We start from the raw sequence: 18,210 nt of genomic DNA, 5'->3' as shown, positions 1-18,210 counted from the left end.
ACACATATTGGATGCCGTTAATTTCAGCGTGGGCCCCTCAGTTTTTTTATTTAGAATTTTTGGATGCGTCGGATAGGCCGTCCGGTGGCCGGAGAAGGCACGGCACGGCCTGTCGGCAGGGGCGGAACTACTGTTGGGCAAGGGGGGTCCCTTGACCCCACTGACTGGAAAATTTATGTGGAGAGTAATGCAATTTTGGGGGTATTTATGTAAACTTGCCCCCTAGAATATGTCCTCCAAACATTTTGCCCTTATACACCAACCAAATTACAAGTGTTGCCATTTTCACTTTCTCTTTTTCCAGCCACTTTTTCCTCCCTCTCTCTCTCTCACTTTCCCCTTTTCCTGGTTTTCCAGCCACTTTTTTCCTCTCTCCGGAAAAAATGTAGAATGAAGAACTCACAGTCTGAAGGAAATTTTTTTTTTGAAACCCTCGACGGCTTGACCCCAGTGTAATGAAATTCTGGTTCCGCCACTGCCTGTCGGTACGATTTTCCTACACACGGTCGATACGTATATCATTTTCGCTCGAAGAATGATAGTACAAGAAGACAATCAAAATGGAAACGGTACAAAATCTTGTCACAGAAGAAAACATTGATAGTACAAGTCAAGCAATTCTGTGAAGGAGATTCCAATTGCATGTCATCCACAAAAAGCAGGGGAGACCTATAAGTCTTTAGCCGTCGTAGACCTCCAAGGTCGACGTCTCTGGTGACTTGACTCACTTAAGTGCGCAGAAAGGGGAAGCAATTAAGAGGGAAGGGATGATTAAACGAAAAGTGCTACGAGCACAACCATTGTTTTGGTTATGCGCGTAATTCTAATCGTCCAGATGTATTTGAATAATCTAGATTTTAAAAAAAACTCATCAAGGGGAAAAGTTTAACTTTTACCGGAAAGAGTTTGAGTGAATCCTGGCCATTTATTACAGCAATGGACGGCTAGGGATTGATTGTGTATTATGTTTTACACAATCGTTGTATGTGTTTAGAGAGAACCAATTGATTGGTCAAGGTTTTCGGATGGAGTTTTGGTCATTCTACGTTTTCATTTAATAAATTTCACGTTTTCACTTTGTTTCAAAGTTCAATGGGTGTAAGTAAAAATTGAAGTGTAAACTGGGCATCTTTGCCAAAAAAGAAAAGAATTTTTTGTTTTTGTTTTTGTGCCTGTTTTCAACACACTAGGATGGCAACGGGGAGGGACAGGGTAGATATCACTATCTCCCTCCCCAATTTCCGAAAATTTAAAGCAAACCAAAAAATTCTGATAAGAAAAAGATTATACGAACATTAATCAGTGGTAAATTTAGTCCTACTCTTTAACTCGGCTATTGCAAATCGAGAGGAAAAAAGAAAAAGAAAAAGAGTAATGATTGGGATACAACATTCAAAAAACAAAAATTGATTGGGGCATAAATACATCAAATGTTGTCGTTTGTGTGTAAGTCACATGTATCTCATGTGGTCTTGTGCATCATACGGCTTAAAAATATGTGTCAATAGCATTGATAAAAAAAGGGGGCAAATTTCACTTACCTCCTTTGAGGTTTCTGACAATTACAGACACCTCCCTTCAGGTTATTGAAGTTGCACTTACCTCTCCTGTCAGGGTTAGCAGGTAACAGAACCTAATGGGGGAAGCAAAAATACTTATTTGCCCATGGTATTATACTGAATAAAGAAAACCGGATAAAGAAGAAGAGAAAATAAAGAAAATGTAAAAAATAAAAGAGAAAAGTGTACAATGGTGTACAGTGTTTCAGCTACCTACCCACCACGTGTAGGGCTGTGATGTGTTTCTCCAATCCTGAGGTCTGCCCCTTCAATTTACGCGCCAAGAAGAGAGAGGGAGTACTCAAAAAAAAAGGAGAGAGAGAGAGAGACAGACAGAATGGATATCGATCAAATCCTCTTCAATCATTGAGAGAGAAATCTGAAGGAAGAGAGAGATGGCTTAGGGTTTGAAACTGATCAAATCTCCTTGTTTGTCGAGCGGTACCTACGATTTGGAAGAAACGAAGAAACGGTTATGGTGCTGTGATTTTGTGAAGAACGGCTTGCTCTGTAATTGTTGCTTGAAGGTACAAATTTCTCCTTTTTGAAATCAAATCCCGTATTTCTCTTTGCCAATGTGAGTATTTTCAAACAAATTTTAGGGTAGTTTCAGTTAGGGTTTCCAGGTTTGAAAACCAAGTTGCATTTTTTTTTGGTGCGCCTTTTTAGTTTTTTGGTCGATTTTAGGGTAGTTTAAGTTAGGTTTCCAAATTTCAAAAAAAAGTTACATATTTCCAGGTCTGACGGTTTTTTGGTCAATTCAGTAGGGTTTGGAATACCTTAGGGTTTACATTATGATCTTGTGGTTGTAAACTGATAATGCAGTAGCCAAAAAGGAGGAGTATTACCTTAAGCATTCCAAGGCCTACTAGTAGGTATTTTCGTAAATAATTGATCGAGGAATTTGGTTTTGCGCCCACTTGGGTTTGATCTTAAATGGCCCAACGGTTAGGACACATTACCTTTGGCTATGTGCTGCGTGTTTTTTAGCCTTCTGAGGCCATCTGGGCCTTAAAATGAGCATTTGAACCGTTTTTGGGGTATTTTTGTTTCACTTATAACTTTTCGTAAGAAACTCCGTTTCAGCCCGTTCTTTTTTCAGAACTCTTGTTTATTCCTCTATTTTATGGATTTGTAATAATTTTAGTATGGTTACTTTATGCTTTCTAGGGTTAGAGTTGTGTCCTATATATTCAGTTGTTCGCCTCTAGGCTGAGGCAGTTGATTATTGAATATTGAAAAGAGTTTCTCTAAACTATCATGTTTGTGATTGTCCCTGCATCAACTGATGTTGAACCTTATTTTACCCATGTTTGTTATTTTCAGTTATGGATGCTCTATACTTCGACATAACTGTGTATTTTAGAGGTAATGTTTCAAGGATAAAAAATGTGAACCTTGGGAGGTATACCTATGTTGATCTGTTGGATGATGTTGCTGAAAAGAGTTTATCTACAATCCCATGTGAGAATGGTTGTACGATCACATTGAAAAGCAAAATTCCTGAATCTAATGAAACCATGGTTGTAAGTTGTGACCTAGATGTTCTTGATATGTTTAGGTTCAACTCTCGAACTTGTCAAATTGAATTGATTGTTGATGTGGGTGAAGATGGTGGAACACTTGAGGTAGGAGGATAGGAGGGTGTTAAGAATGATGTAAGGGCACATTATGGAATTGATCTCAGTGATGATGTAGTTGAGGGTCTTACTAGTGAAGCTCATAATAGGAGGGTGTTAAGAATGATGTAAGGGCACATTATGGAATTGATCTCAGTGATGATGTAGTCGAGGGTCTTACTAGTGAAGCTCATAATGTGCAGAGAATTGAGGGTGTTAGTGATGTTAGTGAGGGTAGTACTGTTGGCCAGTTTAAGAGTGTTAGGAAGTGTAATAATGTCACAAGGCAAGAACATGATGACTATCTTGCAAGTTTGGACAGTGATAAGGATGGTAGTCTTAGTGATCAGTCTGAACATAGTGATGAGGATTTCATTAACGATAGTGATCAATCTGAACATAGTGATGAGGATTATAGCTTTCCCTCTGCTAATGAGGATTCTGGCAGTAGTACTGATGGATTCTCTAGTTATGAGTCTGATAATGAGGATGGGAGAGACTCTAGTGATGAGGAGGAGAAGAAAGGAAAGACTTATGTTGATATTACCAAATTTGGGCAAGAGTTTCATGTTGATGGTGAAGATGGGAAGGTCGTATTAAAGGAGAATTTGTTATTTGAGAATGTTGACAAGTTTAGAGAAGCTTTAAAGGAGTACACTATCCAAAAGGGTTGTAAAATTGTTAGGGTTAAGAATGAAAAGAGTATGGTCACATGCCATTGTGCTGCCCTTGGTTGTCCTTGGAGAATTCATGCATCTCCTTTACCAGATGGTGTAGAGACCTGTATTTAATTTATTTGATTTTTAATGTTTATAATTGAGAAAGAAATGGGAAATAGTGGTGTTTATGTGATTTGGGCTAGGGTGATAAAATTGATTTTGGAAGGGTGCAATGTGTAATTTGTATGTATATGAGTATATATAGGAGGGTGAGAGAGCATGGAATCATTTTTCCCTCTCTCTTTCTCACCATCTCCCTCTCATCTCTCGACTCTCTCCTTCTCTCTTGCTCTCTCTCCAAATTTCACCCTAACAACTCCAAACCCACTCAAAACAACATTCAATCCTTCACCCTCTGCGTATATTGTGGTCCATATTCCGTTGGTTTAAGCTCGGAGGAGTCGTATTGCACTTGGTTTCGATTTTTGGAAAGCTAGGGCTCGTATCTTCTTGGGTTTCGTGCTTCGACTTCGAGGTAGGAAATTCTACCTCTCTTTATATGTTATTTTGGGTAATTCTATGCCTTGTTCGAACTTGTATTGATTGTTATTGAGATCGGATCAAAATCTGAAAAATCCTGTCAAAATCGCCTGAAAAACACTCCCCCTATCGGTAGGAACTTTTCACCTACCGGTTGGACAAGTAAGAAATTTTACCTCAACCAACTCAGATGTACTGCAGCAGCTCAAAAACTGCTCAAAAGTTCATTCACCTACCGGTAGGAACATTCCTACCTACCGCAATTTTTACGATTCAAATGTTGACCTCTCTGTTCCAAGTTCCAAATTCCTACCGGTAGGACTCGTTCACCTACCGGTAAGACAAGTGCAGAATTTCTCTCTTCTACCGGTAGGACTTGTTCACCTACTGGTAGGTAATTGACCTGCTGCAGTGTCTTTCAGCAATTTTCCCTACGTTCTTCCTAATTACTTTTTGAAGCTTCTCGTCGACTCCAATGGGTTTGTTTATGCCTTCTTTCAAGTGTTTTGAAGAGTATTACTTGTTTCACACTAGAGTGGTATCCGATGGACTTAAATGAACTCGTTGAATTATGAAATGAGAAATATAAGTTGTTGCACTATGAAAATACGAACGATACACTTAAGTGTGTAAATGACGCGCGAATACTCGGGGCCCATCGACGGGTGGGTGCCTGGCAGGGGATATTGGGGTCCCATAATCAGCCTGATAGGAGCTAATGCTCATATTGAACACTCAAGGCCTAACCTTCAAGGTAGGTGCTTGACAGGGGATATCGGGGTCCCATAATTAGCCCGGCAGGAGTTTCGGCTCAGACACATTAATGATACGAGTTATTGAGACATGAGTGAAATGAAAAGGATATAAGAGTATGTTGAGAAGAAGGATTGGTGATAGTTGGACTTTGAACATGCAAGCTGTGCTTACATTTGTTGTCATTTGATTTCCTTCATTTGTTCATCCGTGTTGCTCAATTGCATATAGAGTTTGCGTAGACTTTTCTACTAAGCTAGTGTAGCTCAAGCCTTATATTATTTTCAGGTACTAACCCGGAATCATAGCTTGCACGCCTAAAGTGCTTAGAGTGTGGACAATACTTTTGAAAGCTAACCAAAGGAGTTACTCATTCATCTTTGTAAACCTCTTTTGAAAGATGCATTTGTAACTAAAATTGTAATTCTTTTGACTTGGAATATTGTAACCCTTAATACTCTTTCGAAATTTGATACTTATGTTAATTTGGGGCCGTCGAGCCGATATTGTAATATTTTGGAACCGTATGAACTTGGAAGTATTTGCTTTGGGAATGAGAATACGGTGATCTTTTGGGTATCGTAAGGGATATTTGTGAGGGTTTATTTATGAAAAATCATTTATATTTATGTTAAAAATCGAGGGCGTGACAGATGGCACCACATTTAAAATTAGGACTTATCATGGAGAGCACACTTGCATATCTTCCACAAAAATTCCTGAGGCAACTTCTAAATGGATTTGTAAGAAGATGTTGAGGTGCTTGAGAGCAAATCCAAAAAGTACCTTAGAATCAATGCAAGTTGAAGTGCAACATAAGTATGGAAGTGAAGCATCACTTACCCAATTGTACAGGGCAAGAAGGAAGGTGTCACGACCCAAATCTAGTGGTTTGAATATCGTGATCGGCCAGTGAGTCTGTCTCACCAAAGGCCTACATCTACATATTTTAAAAAAAATAGAAATACATGAACTTAATAGTTGTGGAAGCCATTTCAAAAGATAGAACCACTAACTCTTTATTCATTATGCTAACGATGATGTAAGTCACATTATTACTTCTTTTTTTTCCTTATTCATTACATGTCCATAACATAAGCTTAATAACACTGTTGTTTCTGCCACAACCTAACCGTTGAAATAGGTTGATTTACCCCGAGCGTATGGCTAGGTCGTTGTCAGCATAATATCCGGAAATCCTGTATCGTTCCCACAGAGAAAATTCTTTATGGCTTGCTAGGATTTGTAGATGTAAGGGTTTGTGGCGTTTAGATGGCCAACTTTTGGTTTTGCTTTGGTCGGTGATTAAAACTTCTAACAATAACTTAAAAATGAGTTTTAACTTAATTAAACAAGCGGCAAGGCATAGAAGTTCATAACGCCCGTGACTTAGCCAACTTACCCTTCTCAAAGAAAACTCGGTTGAATCGCATGGCATAGGCTATCAACCGGAAGATTTAGCTAGGAAACCATTAAAGACTAGAAGCGTAGTTTGTAAACAAGTGAGCTCTTTCGGTTTTTTGGCAAACATGAGGCGAGACATAGCTCACGGAACCACATGAGCGAGCATATGATCACCGGAGATTAACATCGACAAGTTTTGTTACATAAAAGGCGAACCATACATATTTACAAACTAAACTTCAAGTTTTTAGTTGAGAAAGGCAAGATAAACATAAGTCCCGAGGCATTAATCACTTCGTTGCCAAGCCTAATCGACTACTCACACATATTAAGAAGAATAGAAAGCTTGCCAATTTTTGACAACATGTTTAACCGATAGAACTGCAAATAAACTTGATTTTGTAAAGGATCTAGAACATACAAACAACTTTAATACTCGAGAAATTAACGTAACGAAAATACCTAAAGGTGTTCTTGAGGAATTGTACTTGAAAAGAGCGTACAAAGTTTAATGGAGAAAAAGACTAAGTTAGTAATGAACTAGATACAACCAAGTAAAGGAAAGCCCCTATTTGTACATAAGAGGGCCTCTCTCTCTGCAAATGCTAGAAAATATCTAAAAAAGCTACCTATTAAAAGAAAGTTTCCATAAGTGAAAAGTCTAAAAAAGAAAGAAAAATATCGGCTGGGAACAAAAGGTATCGATAACACCCTTTGTGTTATCGATAACATCTCACTAATGGCTCCCCCGTAACACCAGGTTATCGATACCATGGACCCTCTGTTATCGCTCCCCTTGCCTCTGGACAAATTCTGGACCAAGATAGTGCAAAGGTATCGATTACTTACTCAATGTAATCGATAACATAGGGTTCCTTTACACTGGTGGACCAAATCTAGGAAAATGTTATCGATAATAGTCACTTTGTTATCGATAACATTCTGCAGAAATTGCAGACTTCAAGCTTCCTTTCGGAAACTCTGCCATGGCACCTCCCAATCTCTTCCGGGACATCGCCAATTGACTCGAGGGACTTGGTAGTGCTGCATATAGAGGCCTCGAGCACTTGGATACCCTCAAGGGTCATTCTCGATGAGTTTGGCTAGCTTGCCATGCAATGGCGCGATTCTTGCCAGCCAGACCACCGGAAGACCTTTGGTGTTCCTCAAGATGTCGTTAAGTCCTGGTGACATGAAGATAGCACCGAATGGCACTTGGATGCTTGGCCACATCCCGTAATGTCTATTGGCCTTCAAAACCGCTTTAACTTGCATGTTTTACCTACAAAACTCAACAAAACGCCTTACGTGCAACATTGGACTTAAACGAACAATTAAACATAGAAACATCACAATTTGGAGGATTTGAGCACCAAGATTGTGCAATCTTGTGTGCTTATCAACTGTTACTCGACCCCCCTTCTAATCTTGATTACCTGAAAAAGGAAAGATTTCAACAACATAAGCAACTGCTTGTGTGAGTTTGTGAATTATCAGAGTTACATGACCTACAATGGAATCTTTAAAATTATTTTCATAATCAAATAAACACAAGGAACATAAATTCAATTTTTCAAGGGTTGAACTGTAGCCCAAAATCATAACTTCAATTTTTCATGACTTAAACTGTAACCAATATCATAAACAAAACCATATATACGATATACCATCCAACAATTACCACCGGTACTGAGGGAGCGACCCCCAACGCATATAAAGTGAATTGATCAATTCAATTGGACACCCGGCTGTGCCCCCTTTCTTTCCGCCCTTATAACACCGGTCCAACTAGTATCTTTACCGTCCCTTAAATTCCAGGGACATCGTTCGGATGTATCGATAATACTTTTTCATAAACTGTTCAAAACATCATAACTCCATGGTATATTTGCTACAAAATAATTCAAATGTTAAATAAACATACTTTTGTAAGTCAAAAATATAATTTTATGAAAATTCATGTAACAAAGATAATTCATAACTCACCTTTCGTTCCGTCCAACTTGGCTTATGATCAACTACTTCGAAGGGCTCGTACCTAATTCTTTTCCTCTTCTTTCCTCCTCTTCTCTCTCTCTCTCCTTCTTTCTTTGTCTCTTTTTTTTCCCTCTTTCTTTTCTATTTACTTGGTGGTGTGTGTGGTATGTGGAGGGGAGGGGAGGAGGCTTGCCTATTTATACTAGTGAAAGAAGGATCTAGATCATATCAAATTTAGACCATAATCTAAACATAATTTTATAATATCTAATAATATCTAGCAAAATCTATATAATATCCAACAAAATCTATATAATATCTAATAAAATCTATATAATATCTAATAAAATCCAATATCAAATCTTAGTGAATCCATATCAAATCTTAAGAATATCTAGAATAATCTTCCAAAATCCAGGTATATCTAGAATAATCTAATAAAATCCAACATAATTTTATCATATCTTGTAATATCTAGAATAATCTAATAAAATCCAACATAATCTTATCATATATTGTAATATCTATAATCTAATAAAATCCAAGTATATCCCACAAAATCTAGGGATATTCTAATAGGATTCGATCCGATTCACCCTATAATGAGATGTCACCTCTTTTCGGATTATTTGTTTCAGTTCGCAGGGACAATGTTCACAGGGTTAGGGTAATAACGTTTTATAAATTGACACATATGCAGAAAATAAGTCATAAATAATTTACTTCTTAAATCCTAACGGTAAGCGGCCCGTTAAATGATTAACCTCTTACTTTTTCCTTCTAAGAAGTCGGGGTGTTACAGAAGGCATTAACAGAGATTGAAGGAAACCATGCAAAGTCATATTCATTACTTCCAGTATATGCATATGAAGTATTGAAGAGCAACCATGGTAGTCTTGTTAAGATTAAAAGTGAAATGTTAACTCCAACCTCAACCCCTATGTTTCAAAGGTTCTTCATAGCATTTGATGTTATGATTACTGTTTCAAATCTGGTTGTAGGCCCTTCATTGGACTTGATGGTTGTCACCTCAAAGGGCCATATGGAGGTATATTATTGGCTGCAGCAGGATTGGATGGAAATAATGGTTTGTTCCCAATTGCTGTTGCTATTGTGGAGATGGAAGGGAGTGAAAGCTGGAAGTTTTTCATTGACCATTTGCGGACAGTCTTGGGTCATGGGAGCGAAGCCAAGCCTTGGACCTTCATGTCAGACATGCAAAAGGTATTCTTTGTTATGTTGTATTCAGCTATATTTAGTTTTGTTATGCTATATTCTGCTATGTATTAGTTGGATACAGTAGCATTACTTTGATACATATTTCTGTGTTTTTATTCTGTTTGTAGAGTATTGAACCCGTGCTTGCAGAGTTTATGCCTCAATCTGCCCATAGGTTGTGTTGTAGACACCTTTTTGCCAACTTTAAAAAGGTGCATTCTGGATTGTTGCTTAAGAAATGTTTTTGGGAAGCTGCAAGAGCTTATAATCAGATTGACTTTAATCGAGCAATGGAAAGGATAAAAGACATATCAAAAGAAGCTCATAAATGGTTGTCAGATGTCCCAACTCATAAGTGGGTTAGGCATGCATTTGATGATAGAGTCAAGAATGATCACATCACAAACAACCTCAGTGAGTCATTCAATAGTTGGTTAGGTCAACTGAGACATAAACCTGTCCTTTCACTTTTAGAAGGTATTAGAACTAAGGTAATGAGTAGGATCCAGAAGAGTTATGCAAAAGGGATGACATGGACTCGGTCAGCTGGATCACATGTGAAGAAGAGGTTGGCTAAAGCACAAAATGCCTCTAGGATCTGTACCTTGTTGTATTGTGGTGGTGATGAGTATGAAGTGACAGATGATGGCCACACTTTTCAACTTAACATGAGTACAAGGACATGTACTTGTAGAGAGTGGCAGGTGGCTGGAATACTCTGTAGATATGTTGTTTCAGCCCTTACACATAAAGGGTCGACATTGAAGATGGTTGTGATCCAAGTTATAAACTTGAGGCATATATGCAATGTTATGGAGGCATGATACATCCAATCAGGGATCAAAGGTATTGGGAACCTAATCAATTCCACAAACTGGATCCTCCACCTTTGAGGAGGATGCTTGGAAGACCAAGAAAGAATAGAAGGAGGGAAGCTGACGAGGCACCTGCTGGGGCTAGTCACATGAAGAGGTGACTAACCCTTAGATGTACCAATTGTAAAGAATTTGGGCACAATAGGAGGACATGTCAAAGGGCTCCAGTGAAGAAAAAGAAAGGTGCAAATAGCTAGGTACTAATAATGTGTTCCACTTCCTGTAACCATGTGTTATAACCCATTATAATCATGTGTAAAATCAACCTCAAGGACAAGGGGATCAAGCCACACAAGGTCAGGCATCTCAAAGTGAAATTTCATCCCAGTGTGTTACACAAACTGAATCTGCAGTTATGACTTTCACAGGTTCCAATGAGGTAAAAAATCATGAGTTTTATCTATTTTTTGCCATTCATATTTGTAACCATTGTCTTTAATTTATCACTTTAACTATTGTAGCAAGCTGGAAGCAGAGAAAGAGGGAGAACAAATGGTAGGGGTAGAGGAAGGGGGAGAAATACTTCAGTTACACATAATGAAGGTGGAAGAGGTTCCAATGAAGTATTCACTGTTCTGTCATTTTTTTTCATTTCAAGTCTTAACTTTTGTAATATTTTATTAGTTGTTGTGTCACTTTCTCAGATGTAAAATTTTCCATTACTATTGCAGAATGCTGGTACTAAAGGAAAAGGTAGAACAAATGCTAGGGGCAGAAGAAGGAGAAAAGATGTGGGCAGAGGAAGGGGAACAAGTGTGAGCAGAGGAAGGGGAACAAGTGGGAGCAGTGAGTATGCTCAGTTTTGAGACTTATTTGATCTGCTTATGGACTTAATTACTAAGTAGACTGCACTTATGAACTTAATTACTAGGTAAATGGTGTTATACATGGGTCTTAGTTGCAACTCACTTTTATTTTATGTTTTTTTGTAAGTGAGTTGCAACTGAGATGATTCTTTTGGTATAGATGCAAATGGTACTGGTATAGATGCAAATGGTGCTAGTGTAGATGTAAATCAGTGGATGCACGTGACCTTTTTTGGGATGCACATGGCCTTTTTTTGTATGCACATGGCATTTCTTTTGGTATAAATACAATGGTGTTGATACAATAGGTGATATGTATCAACTGGTATGTAATGGTTATTGAACAAATATGACATTTGAATATTATGCTACTAGTTTTTGTAAGTGTTGTGTTTGAATGAACTGCTACATGGTCAAATACTAAATGTGCCACTTGCATTATATACCCAAGTTCTCTTGCATTACATACACAGGTTCTCTTACATTAGTAGAATGACATTACAACAAAAGACCCCTTGCATTACAAAACATAACCAGGTTCTAGTCTAGATATTTACTTCATAAGTGCTCCTACTGACATTAGGATTGCAGTTATGGCTAGAATAAAGCCTGCAAGCATCAATACCTTCACTATGCTAATAGTGGCTTCAATGATCAATAGCCTTGTGTTGACCCTCCCATCTGGGATTGCTGTGTCAGTTTCTTCGGTTATATCCAGGCTTGGTAGCTGGGATGTTGGTCTTGTCTGTGAAACATTGTTGATCTGGTTGATTGGGTTGCACCATGCCCAGAAATCACAGCCCCCATTATCTGCATTTTTGCATGCGTAGTACAACCTTCCCGGATTCTAATCAGATTCTGAGATCTTCACAACAGCCCAATCTGCATTTGCATGTTCTATTCCTGTACCTTAGGTAGTTTTGGGTACCAACAGTGCTTGAAGTAGGCATTCTTCAATTTTAGCATGTACAAAAACCAACAAATAAGTAGTTACATTTACTTACTTTTTCATAAATTTGAATATATAAACCATACATGGTGCTATACTTGTACAATACCTGGAAAAGAGGAGAGAGAAGGAGGTTGTGAGTGGTGTGCTGCTTGCTCCTCCAACTGATGGTGGGAGAAAATGGTGAGAGGCATTGGTTTTTATACAGGTAATAGGTTTTGGCGCCTAATAGGGAAACTGAGGGGGAAACTAAAAAGTGGAGCAAAGTTGAGCCAGGGGTAGATTTGTCATGGAAAAATGTCTTTATGTTGACCTCATCACCTTTATTGCTTTTCCATTACGTCCAACAAACGGATGGGCTAATTTGCAGCCGACAACTAAACCAGAGGGAAGGTAAGTGCAATTTCAGTAACCTAAGGGGAGGTGTCTGTAACTGTCAGAAACCTAAGGAGAGGTAAGTGAAATTTGCCCTAAAAAAAATACTACTACCATTGTCCCAAAATTATATGTACGATTCACAAAACAAGGACTTGAAAATAATACATTTTTTCAAGAAAAAATTCAAAACATTTTCATTAATTAAAAAAAAAAACTCATTAACAATCTAGTAAGTTGGTTAAATATTGAGTACCGGAAAAAAATAGAGTAATTAATTTGCCTCATTGTGTACATGTATTCCACCTCGACTATCAAATCCATGTATGTCCACACTATAAGGAAACAAATCAAACTTCGGCAGTACTCTTCAAGATAGTGAGTACCCTGAAGTAAGTGGGTAGCCATGACTGGTGTGACAGCACTAGCTCCTCAGGAGGTTTGAGTTGCAAAGTCGGGTTCATTTAGTAGCCTGGCTGTAGGGTTATTCCTTCGTTACCAAAAAAAAAAAAAAGGAAACAAATTAAACTCCATATTAATAGAGATTATGCCCAAAAGAAAGGGAGGAACAAACCGCCACAAGATGAAGTGATTCTCAAAATCCGTTCCCTAGTGGGGTACTCCTTGCAAAAAAACAGGAGACTACCTTCCAAATGAATATCTAATGAATTTTGGCGGGCGTATTTATAACTTTATGCTTCCATCAAATAACTCGGCAACAAACAAAGTTCATTGTTCCTCCCTCAGACTAACAGGTTACATTACATGATATCGTTCTTAAAATTTGGAAACTTTGGGGTTAGCTGCCATACCTGGTCCGTCAAAGCACCAAAAATTTCATTGAGGAGCAACACAAGCAAATTGGCTGAATGTGGCTCGTATCCATCGCCTAATAGTATAGTTCATGATCCAAAAAAACAAGAGGCATCCATTAGAGAATCAGATGTAAAACGCAGCAGTTGTGACATTTTTCAAACGGGAAAAAAATAATAATTTCAACACCCATGCTTTGTCAGGAATCATTTAAAGGTTATGAAAGATATGGTTAATAACCATTATATATCTATTTCACATTGCTAAAGATCTTTGAAGTGTCTCGGGATCACTATGCTCTTTCACATCCATCCTAGTATTAAATTAATCAAGCTACCATGGTTTACGGGGGAGAAATATTCATTTGCCAGTATGTTTTTGCTGTCGTTTGATAACATTCATTCTGAGTTCCAAGTTCCAACTATCAGAGTTCGCAGGTGCAGTAATGGAACAGTGATAATTAAGTCAAATATGTCCATCAAAATTTATCAACTTCCCTGTACATGTACAAAAAGTTTACAGCCAGAATACGTATACAAGGATAACATGATAAAAGAAAATTTGGAATGCAAGCCAATGCCAATGTGCTATAAATAAAAAGTGATTATTCAAATCAGAACTCACCCAGACATGGTTATGTTCTGAGAACGATTCTGAATCTGTCTGCCGTATATATCCATATCTACAATGGTGAAGCCAGCACCTCCAAACAAGGTTGACAAAAATTCTTCAGAGAAGTAAAAAGCGCTCTGAAGTGTAAATGGTCAACCGTCAAACCGGCTATACAAAGTATTCAAGAAGAACAACAATGACTTTTGGATATGGAGTTCTTACAGTACCATCTCCTCGAATATAGAAGTTCTCACTAATCATCTGATTCCTCTGATCCAACTCTACCTACAAGTTCGGTCAGAAGATTTACACAACAAGAGAACAAGGAGGCCAAATCAAGATAACTCAATAAAGAAGTAAATCAAGGACAAGAACTGCCATAAGTGAAAAGAAAAAAGAAAACAGTGATATCAAGAGAATCTATGTATAGCAAGGCTATGCCCCAGTGTTGATGTAGCTTCTTGCTTTATTGATTAAATGAATTAGCTTCTTGCTCCATTGATTAGTACAAGTTAGTTTTTCTTCTTTCATTTTAAGAGGCATCAGTAAAGACATCACAAGCAAACTGTAACACCCAGGGTAAACAAGGAAAAAACGCCCACAAAATGCTACAACAAACACTGGGCCTGAATCTATCATTTGATTTCAGATGTCGAATACAAAAGTGGCTCTCATTTTTACTGCCCATGCTGAGACATAGCCACGGGTATCTGAAGTCCAACTCATCCAGCAGAAAAAATAAAAAATTACGTGCAGTAGTGGAAAAGAATTTGTGAGTGCAAGAATTCTATAGCTATCTAGTAGAGTCCAGGAAAAGTGTTGGAAACAAGCTTAAATAAGCTGTAATAGGTATAGATTTTGGACACTGACTTGAGCATAATCTCCTATTGCATAATCTCACAAAAGAACGTGACCATCTGGCTGCAAATTGAGAACACCATAATATGTCCTTGTAGCAATTTTCAAAAAAAAAAAAAAAAAAGAGCATGAAAAAGTGGCTATGTCAAGCAACACAAAGCGATAGCTACCTTTAATACTTTCTTGACATTCTGTAGTATCAAATGCATCTTCGTTGGACAAACTGCAGACAACATAAAAATCTGCTTAACACGTTAGGTGTTTCATAAAAGCAGTGATGGCATTCTCTATGAACCAAGGACAAAACAAGAACTTCCCAACACGACAGGAAAAACTATGTTTGAACCAGAACTATAGAAACAACCATAAACAAGAAGAAGATGATCATGTACTGATGTACTTCCCCCTTGTCTGTTTCCAGACCACAAGTAAGCAATTACTTATAGCCCACACTTACCAAGGTAACATCAATAGAAGAAGGCATCATTGTGTCACAGAGATCATCAGTCACAACATCACAAAGAAAAGCATTGACTTGGTCTTCATTGAAATCCACATGTGACTGCAATCAGTGGAACAACAGAAGTTATTTAAAAACTGATCATCGAGTTCATAGAGAAGGGGATTTCTTTGAAGTGGAATACTGATCATGAACATGATTAAAGGATTGCAGGCAATAGAAAAAAGTGGGACTCAAACACTTACGAAGATACTAGGGATGTTGTGGCTACTAGATGAAGATCTAAGTTGAATTGGCAATGTTGAGAAGATAGATCTAAGGTCAACGATTGACTCGAGTAGGAGCATACCATTTATTATTTACTAAAAGTTATTAACTATATGAACAAAAAACACAAGCAGTCAACTGAAATTTAGATCTTCAAAAACTACTCAGATAGAGGAAAAACAGTGGAAAAGGGCAGTAATCACCAGTAACTGTAACACAGGGAGACACAATTTTCTATCCCTACGGACAATATATGGAAGTTATACTTCAGATTAATCTGCATAACCATGAGTTAACTCACAAGCATCATTACAGAAAGTTCGCTTCAAAAAGTAGTAAGAAAATAATAATTTAAAGAGGAAAACATAAACAACATATACTTTTCTGAACACAAAGAGACAGTTTGGCATTTTACAGTCAACATTAAGCCTCTTGTAGATTTTAAGATAAAAAAAGACAGGAGATACACAATTATGCATATGCAGGAGTGTGCACGAGCGTGCACAATCACAAACACTGAAACACACCCCTGCATTCACTCACACACGAGAGAGAGAGAGAGAGAGAGAGAGAGAGAGAGAGAGACCTTAACAAGGATAATCGCATGGGGCGAGAAGTCACAGGCGTGAACAAATAGTTTAGGATATTTAGCAACCAGGGGAAATACAGTATTGCATGCTCCACAACCAACCTGCCACTAGAAAACATCATATTACCGGCAATAACAGAGGTATGGTAATGCAGAGTAATTTCCCTTACAATCTTTTTATTGCTCTAAGAAGCTTCTACCGAAACCACATATCACAAAAGACAAAAAGATCTTATAAACATCGATGAGCAAGACACATGACCTATCGTGCTGTAAGCCTGTAACGACTAAATTAACCAAAATAGAATCCCTATGAACTTGTTAATCTACTATTAGCAAGACACATTGTAAGGATAGCTCTGTGCAATCCAGACTTTGCAAGCTCAGACCAGCTGCTTCAGTATACTATATTTGGAAAGAGCGAAATGGAAGGATCTTTCAACAGGTTGGGCATGATTCCACTTCTGTGGTGAGGTTGATTTTGGAGGAGGTCAAAGGCCAGTATGAGTTCCTGGAGACATGTGAGCAGATCTGCTATTAACCTTGGACTGATTCTAAAGCCTAGTTTTAGTTCTTTTTTCTTTGTGTCTGGTTTTCTACTACAGCTAGAGAGTGTCCTAGTGTAGTGAGGTGTTCTTCTCTCAAGGATTCCGCCTTGCAGTTTTGGGCTTGGTCCCGTCAATAAAATATTTTGTTCCGAAAAAAAAAATTGTTCAATGATTTAAGCTTATGGGCACAGCTGATACAAACCAAATATATCAAATCACGTAGCCACAAATTAAAGAAGAGAACTACACCCAATCCCACGCAGCAGTTAGCACCGCTGTAAATTTTCTCCGATGGCCTTCCGAATAATGAATCAGTGATATCAACAATGTTACGTCGCTCCTGTTTGAGATTATATCAGGCTCGAACGTATAATAGCATATAATAGCATATAATAGAAAATAAAGATATTAGATATCTAGTGTTAGTCGAAGAAACGAACCTCCAAAACGACCTTCCCATTCGGAGATGCGGAACTATCATCGGAGAAGTTTTTCCCCCAATGCTTATCCAAGTAATGCCGGTCCTTGAAGAACTACAACAAACCAGCAGCAATTACACACACATTTACACTCCCTCGACACAAATAACTCCTCATTGTGTATTTACATATTCTACATATAGATTGGGAATCCATGGGAGTTTAATAACTGAATCATTGGTAACTGGTAATAAAGCTGAGGGGTGAGGAATTCGACCTTGTTTTGGTGGCGCTTGTAGAACTTGTCCCAGTACTTGTTAGTGCCGCCGTCAAACCCTAGAGGTCCTTGCACGGCCGGCGGTGGAAAGCAGTGTCGCTGGCGAACGGCGGTGAAGGAGCCGGCGAACGGTGACGGTGAGACTGATATGGTGGCAAAACGGGGTCCTCTCATCTCGCTCCTATGAGAGTAGAGTTTCGATGGGTACAGTACTGAGTATTGGCGAGTAAGATTAAATAAATACTTACGGGGAATGATTTTGTCGTTCTCATTTTCTTTAACGGGTATAAATGTTGAATTAAATGATTTTGTTTTGTAAGAAAATAAGGGTGGTGTTAATAAAAAGATAAAGTGACGAAATTAATTCTCATAATTATACATCTTCTAAATTAAGTTCAATAAAAAATTATGCGAGCATAATTAATACTTTTACAATTTAAGAGGTAAGGAGAGTGATTGTTTCAAATTTTTCATGCAAACTACATGGACTGTATTTTAAGAAAATCTGAAAAAAATTATCTTGTTGAACACTCATGATTTTGCTATTTGAAATTGACTTGTACTTATATTTTTTTGTCTCATCAAATACATATTTACTACTCCTAGTTCTTACTCCTTTGAAAAATAAAGAAA

At 37.9% G+C, this 18,210-nt stretch overlaps 3 protein-coding genes across 3 annotated transcripts; 2 read left to right on the top strand and 1 right to left on the bottom strand.

The window, feature by feature from the left end:
* Positions 1 to 5,803: 5,803 nt before the first annotated feature.
* On the top strand, positions 5,804 to 10,773 carry LOC131310169 (uncharacterized). The gene is made up of 3 exons (XM_058337047.1): positions 5,804 to 5,998; positions 9,317 to 9,735; positions 9,858 to 10,773. Exons 2-3 carry the CDS (start codon positions 9,631 to 9,633, stop codon positions 10,551 to 10,553), a joined length of 801 nt encoding a protein of 266 aa, XP_058193030.1. The 5' UTR covers positions 5,804 to 5,998; positions 9,317 to 9,630; the 3' UTR covers positions 10,554 to 10,773.
* A 105-nt stretch (positions 10,774 to 10,878) lies between these two features.
* Positions 10,879 to 11,707, top strand: LOC131310171 (uncharacterized). The gene is made up of 3 exons (XM_058337050.1): positions 10,879 to 10,983; positions 11,066 to 11,167; positions 11,276 to 11,707. The coding sequence occupies exons 1-3, from the start codon at positions 10,960 to 10,962 to the stop codon at positions 11,408 to 11,410; spliced, it is 261 nt and encodes an 86-aa protein (XP_058193033.1). The 5' UTR covers positions 10,879 to 10,959; the 3' UTR covers positions 11,411 to 11,707.
* Positions 11,708 to 13,817: 2,110 nt separating this feature from the next.
* On the bottom strand, positions 13,818 to 17,804 carry LOC131310170 (uncharacterized). The gene is made up of 8 exons (XM_058337048.1): positions 17,578 to 17,804; positions 17,322 to 17,414; positions 16,331 to 16,441; positions 15,475 to 15,579; positions 15,188 to 15,262; positions 14,382 to 14,444; positions 14,172 to 14,296; positions 13,818 to 14,044 (listed from the first exon to the last, which is right to left on the bottom strand). Exons 1-8 carry the CDS (start codon positions 17,749 to 17,751, stop codon positions 14,026 to 14,028), a joined length of 765 nt encoding a protein of 254 aa, XP_058193031.1. The 5' UTR covers positions 17,752 to 17,804; the 3' UTR covers positions 13,818 to 14,025.
* Between the last annotated feature and the right edge of the window lie 406 nt (positions 17,805 to 18,210).

Source organism: Rhododendron vialii, chromosome 12a, assembly GCF_030253575.1.
Source record: "Rhododendron vialii isolate Sample 1 chromosome 12a, ASM3025357v1".
NCBI classification, from domain to species: Eukaryota; Viridiplantae; Streptophyta; class Magnoliopsida; order Ericales; family Ericaceae; genus Rhododendron; species Rhododendron vialii.
The sequence above is the reverse complement of the archived record's forward strand: the minus strand, read 5'-3'. Positions and strand labels throughout refer to the sequence as shown.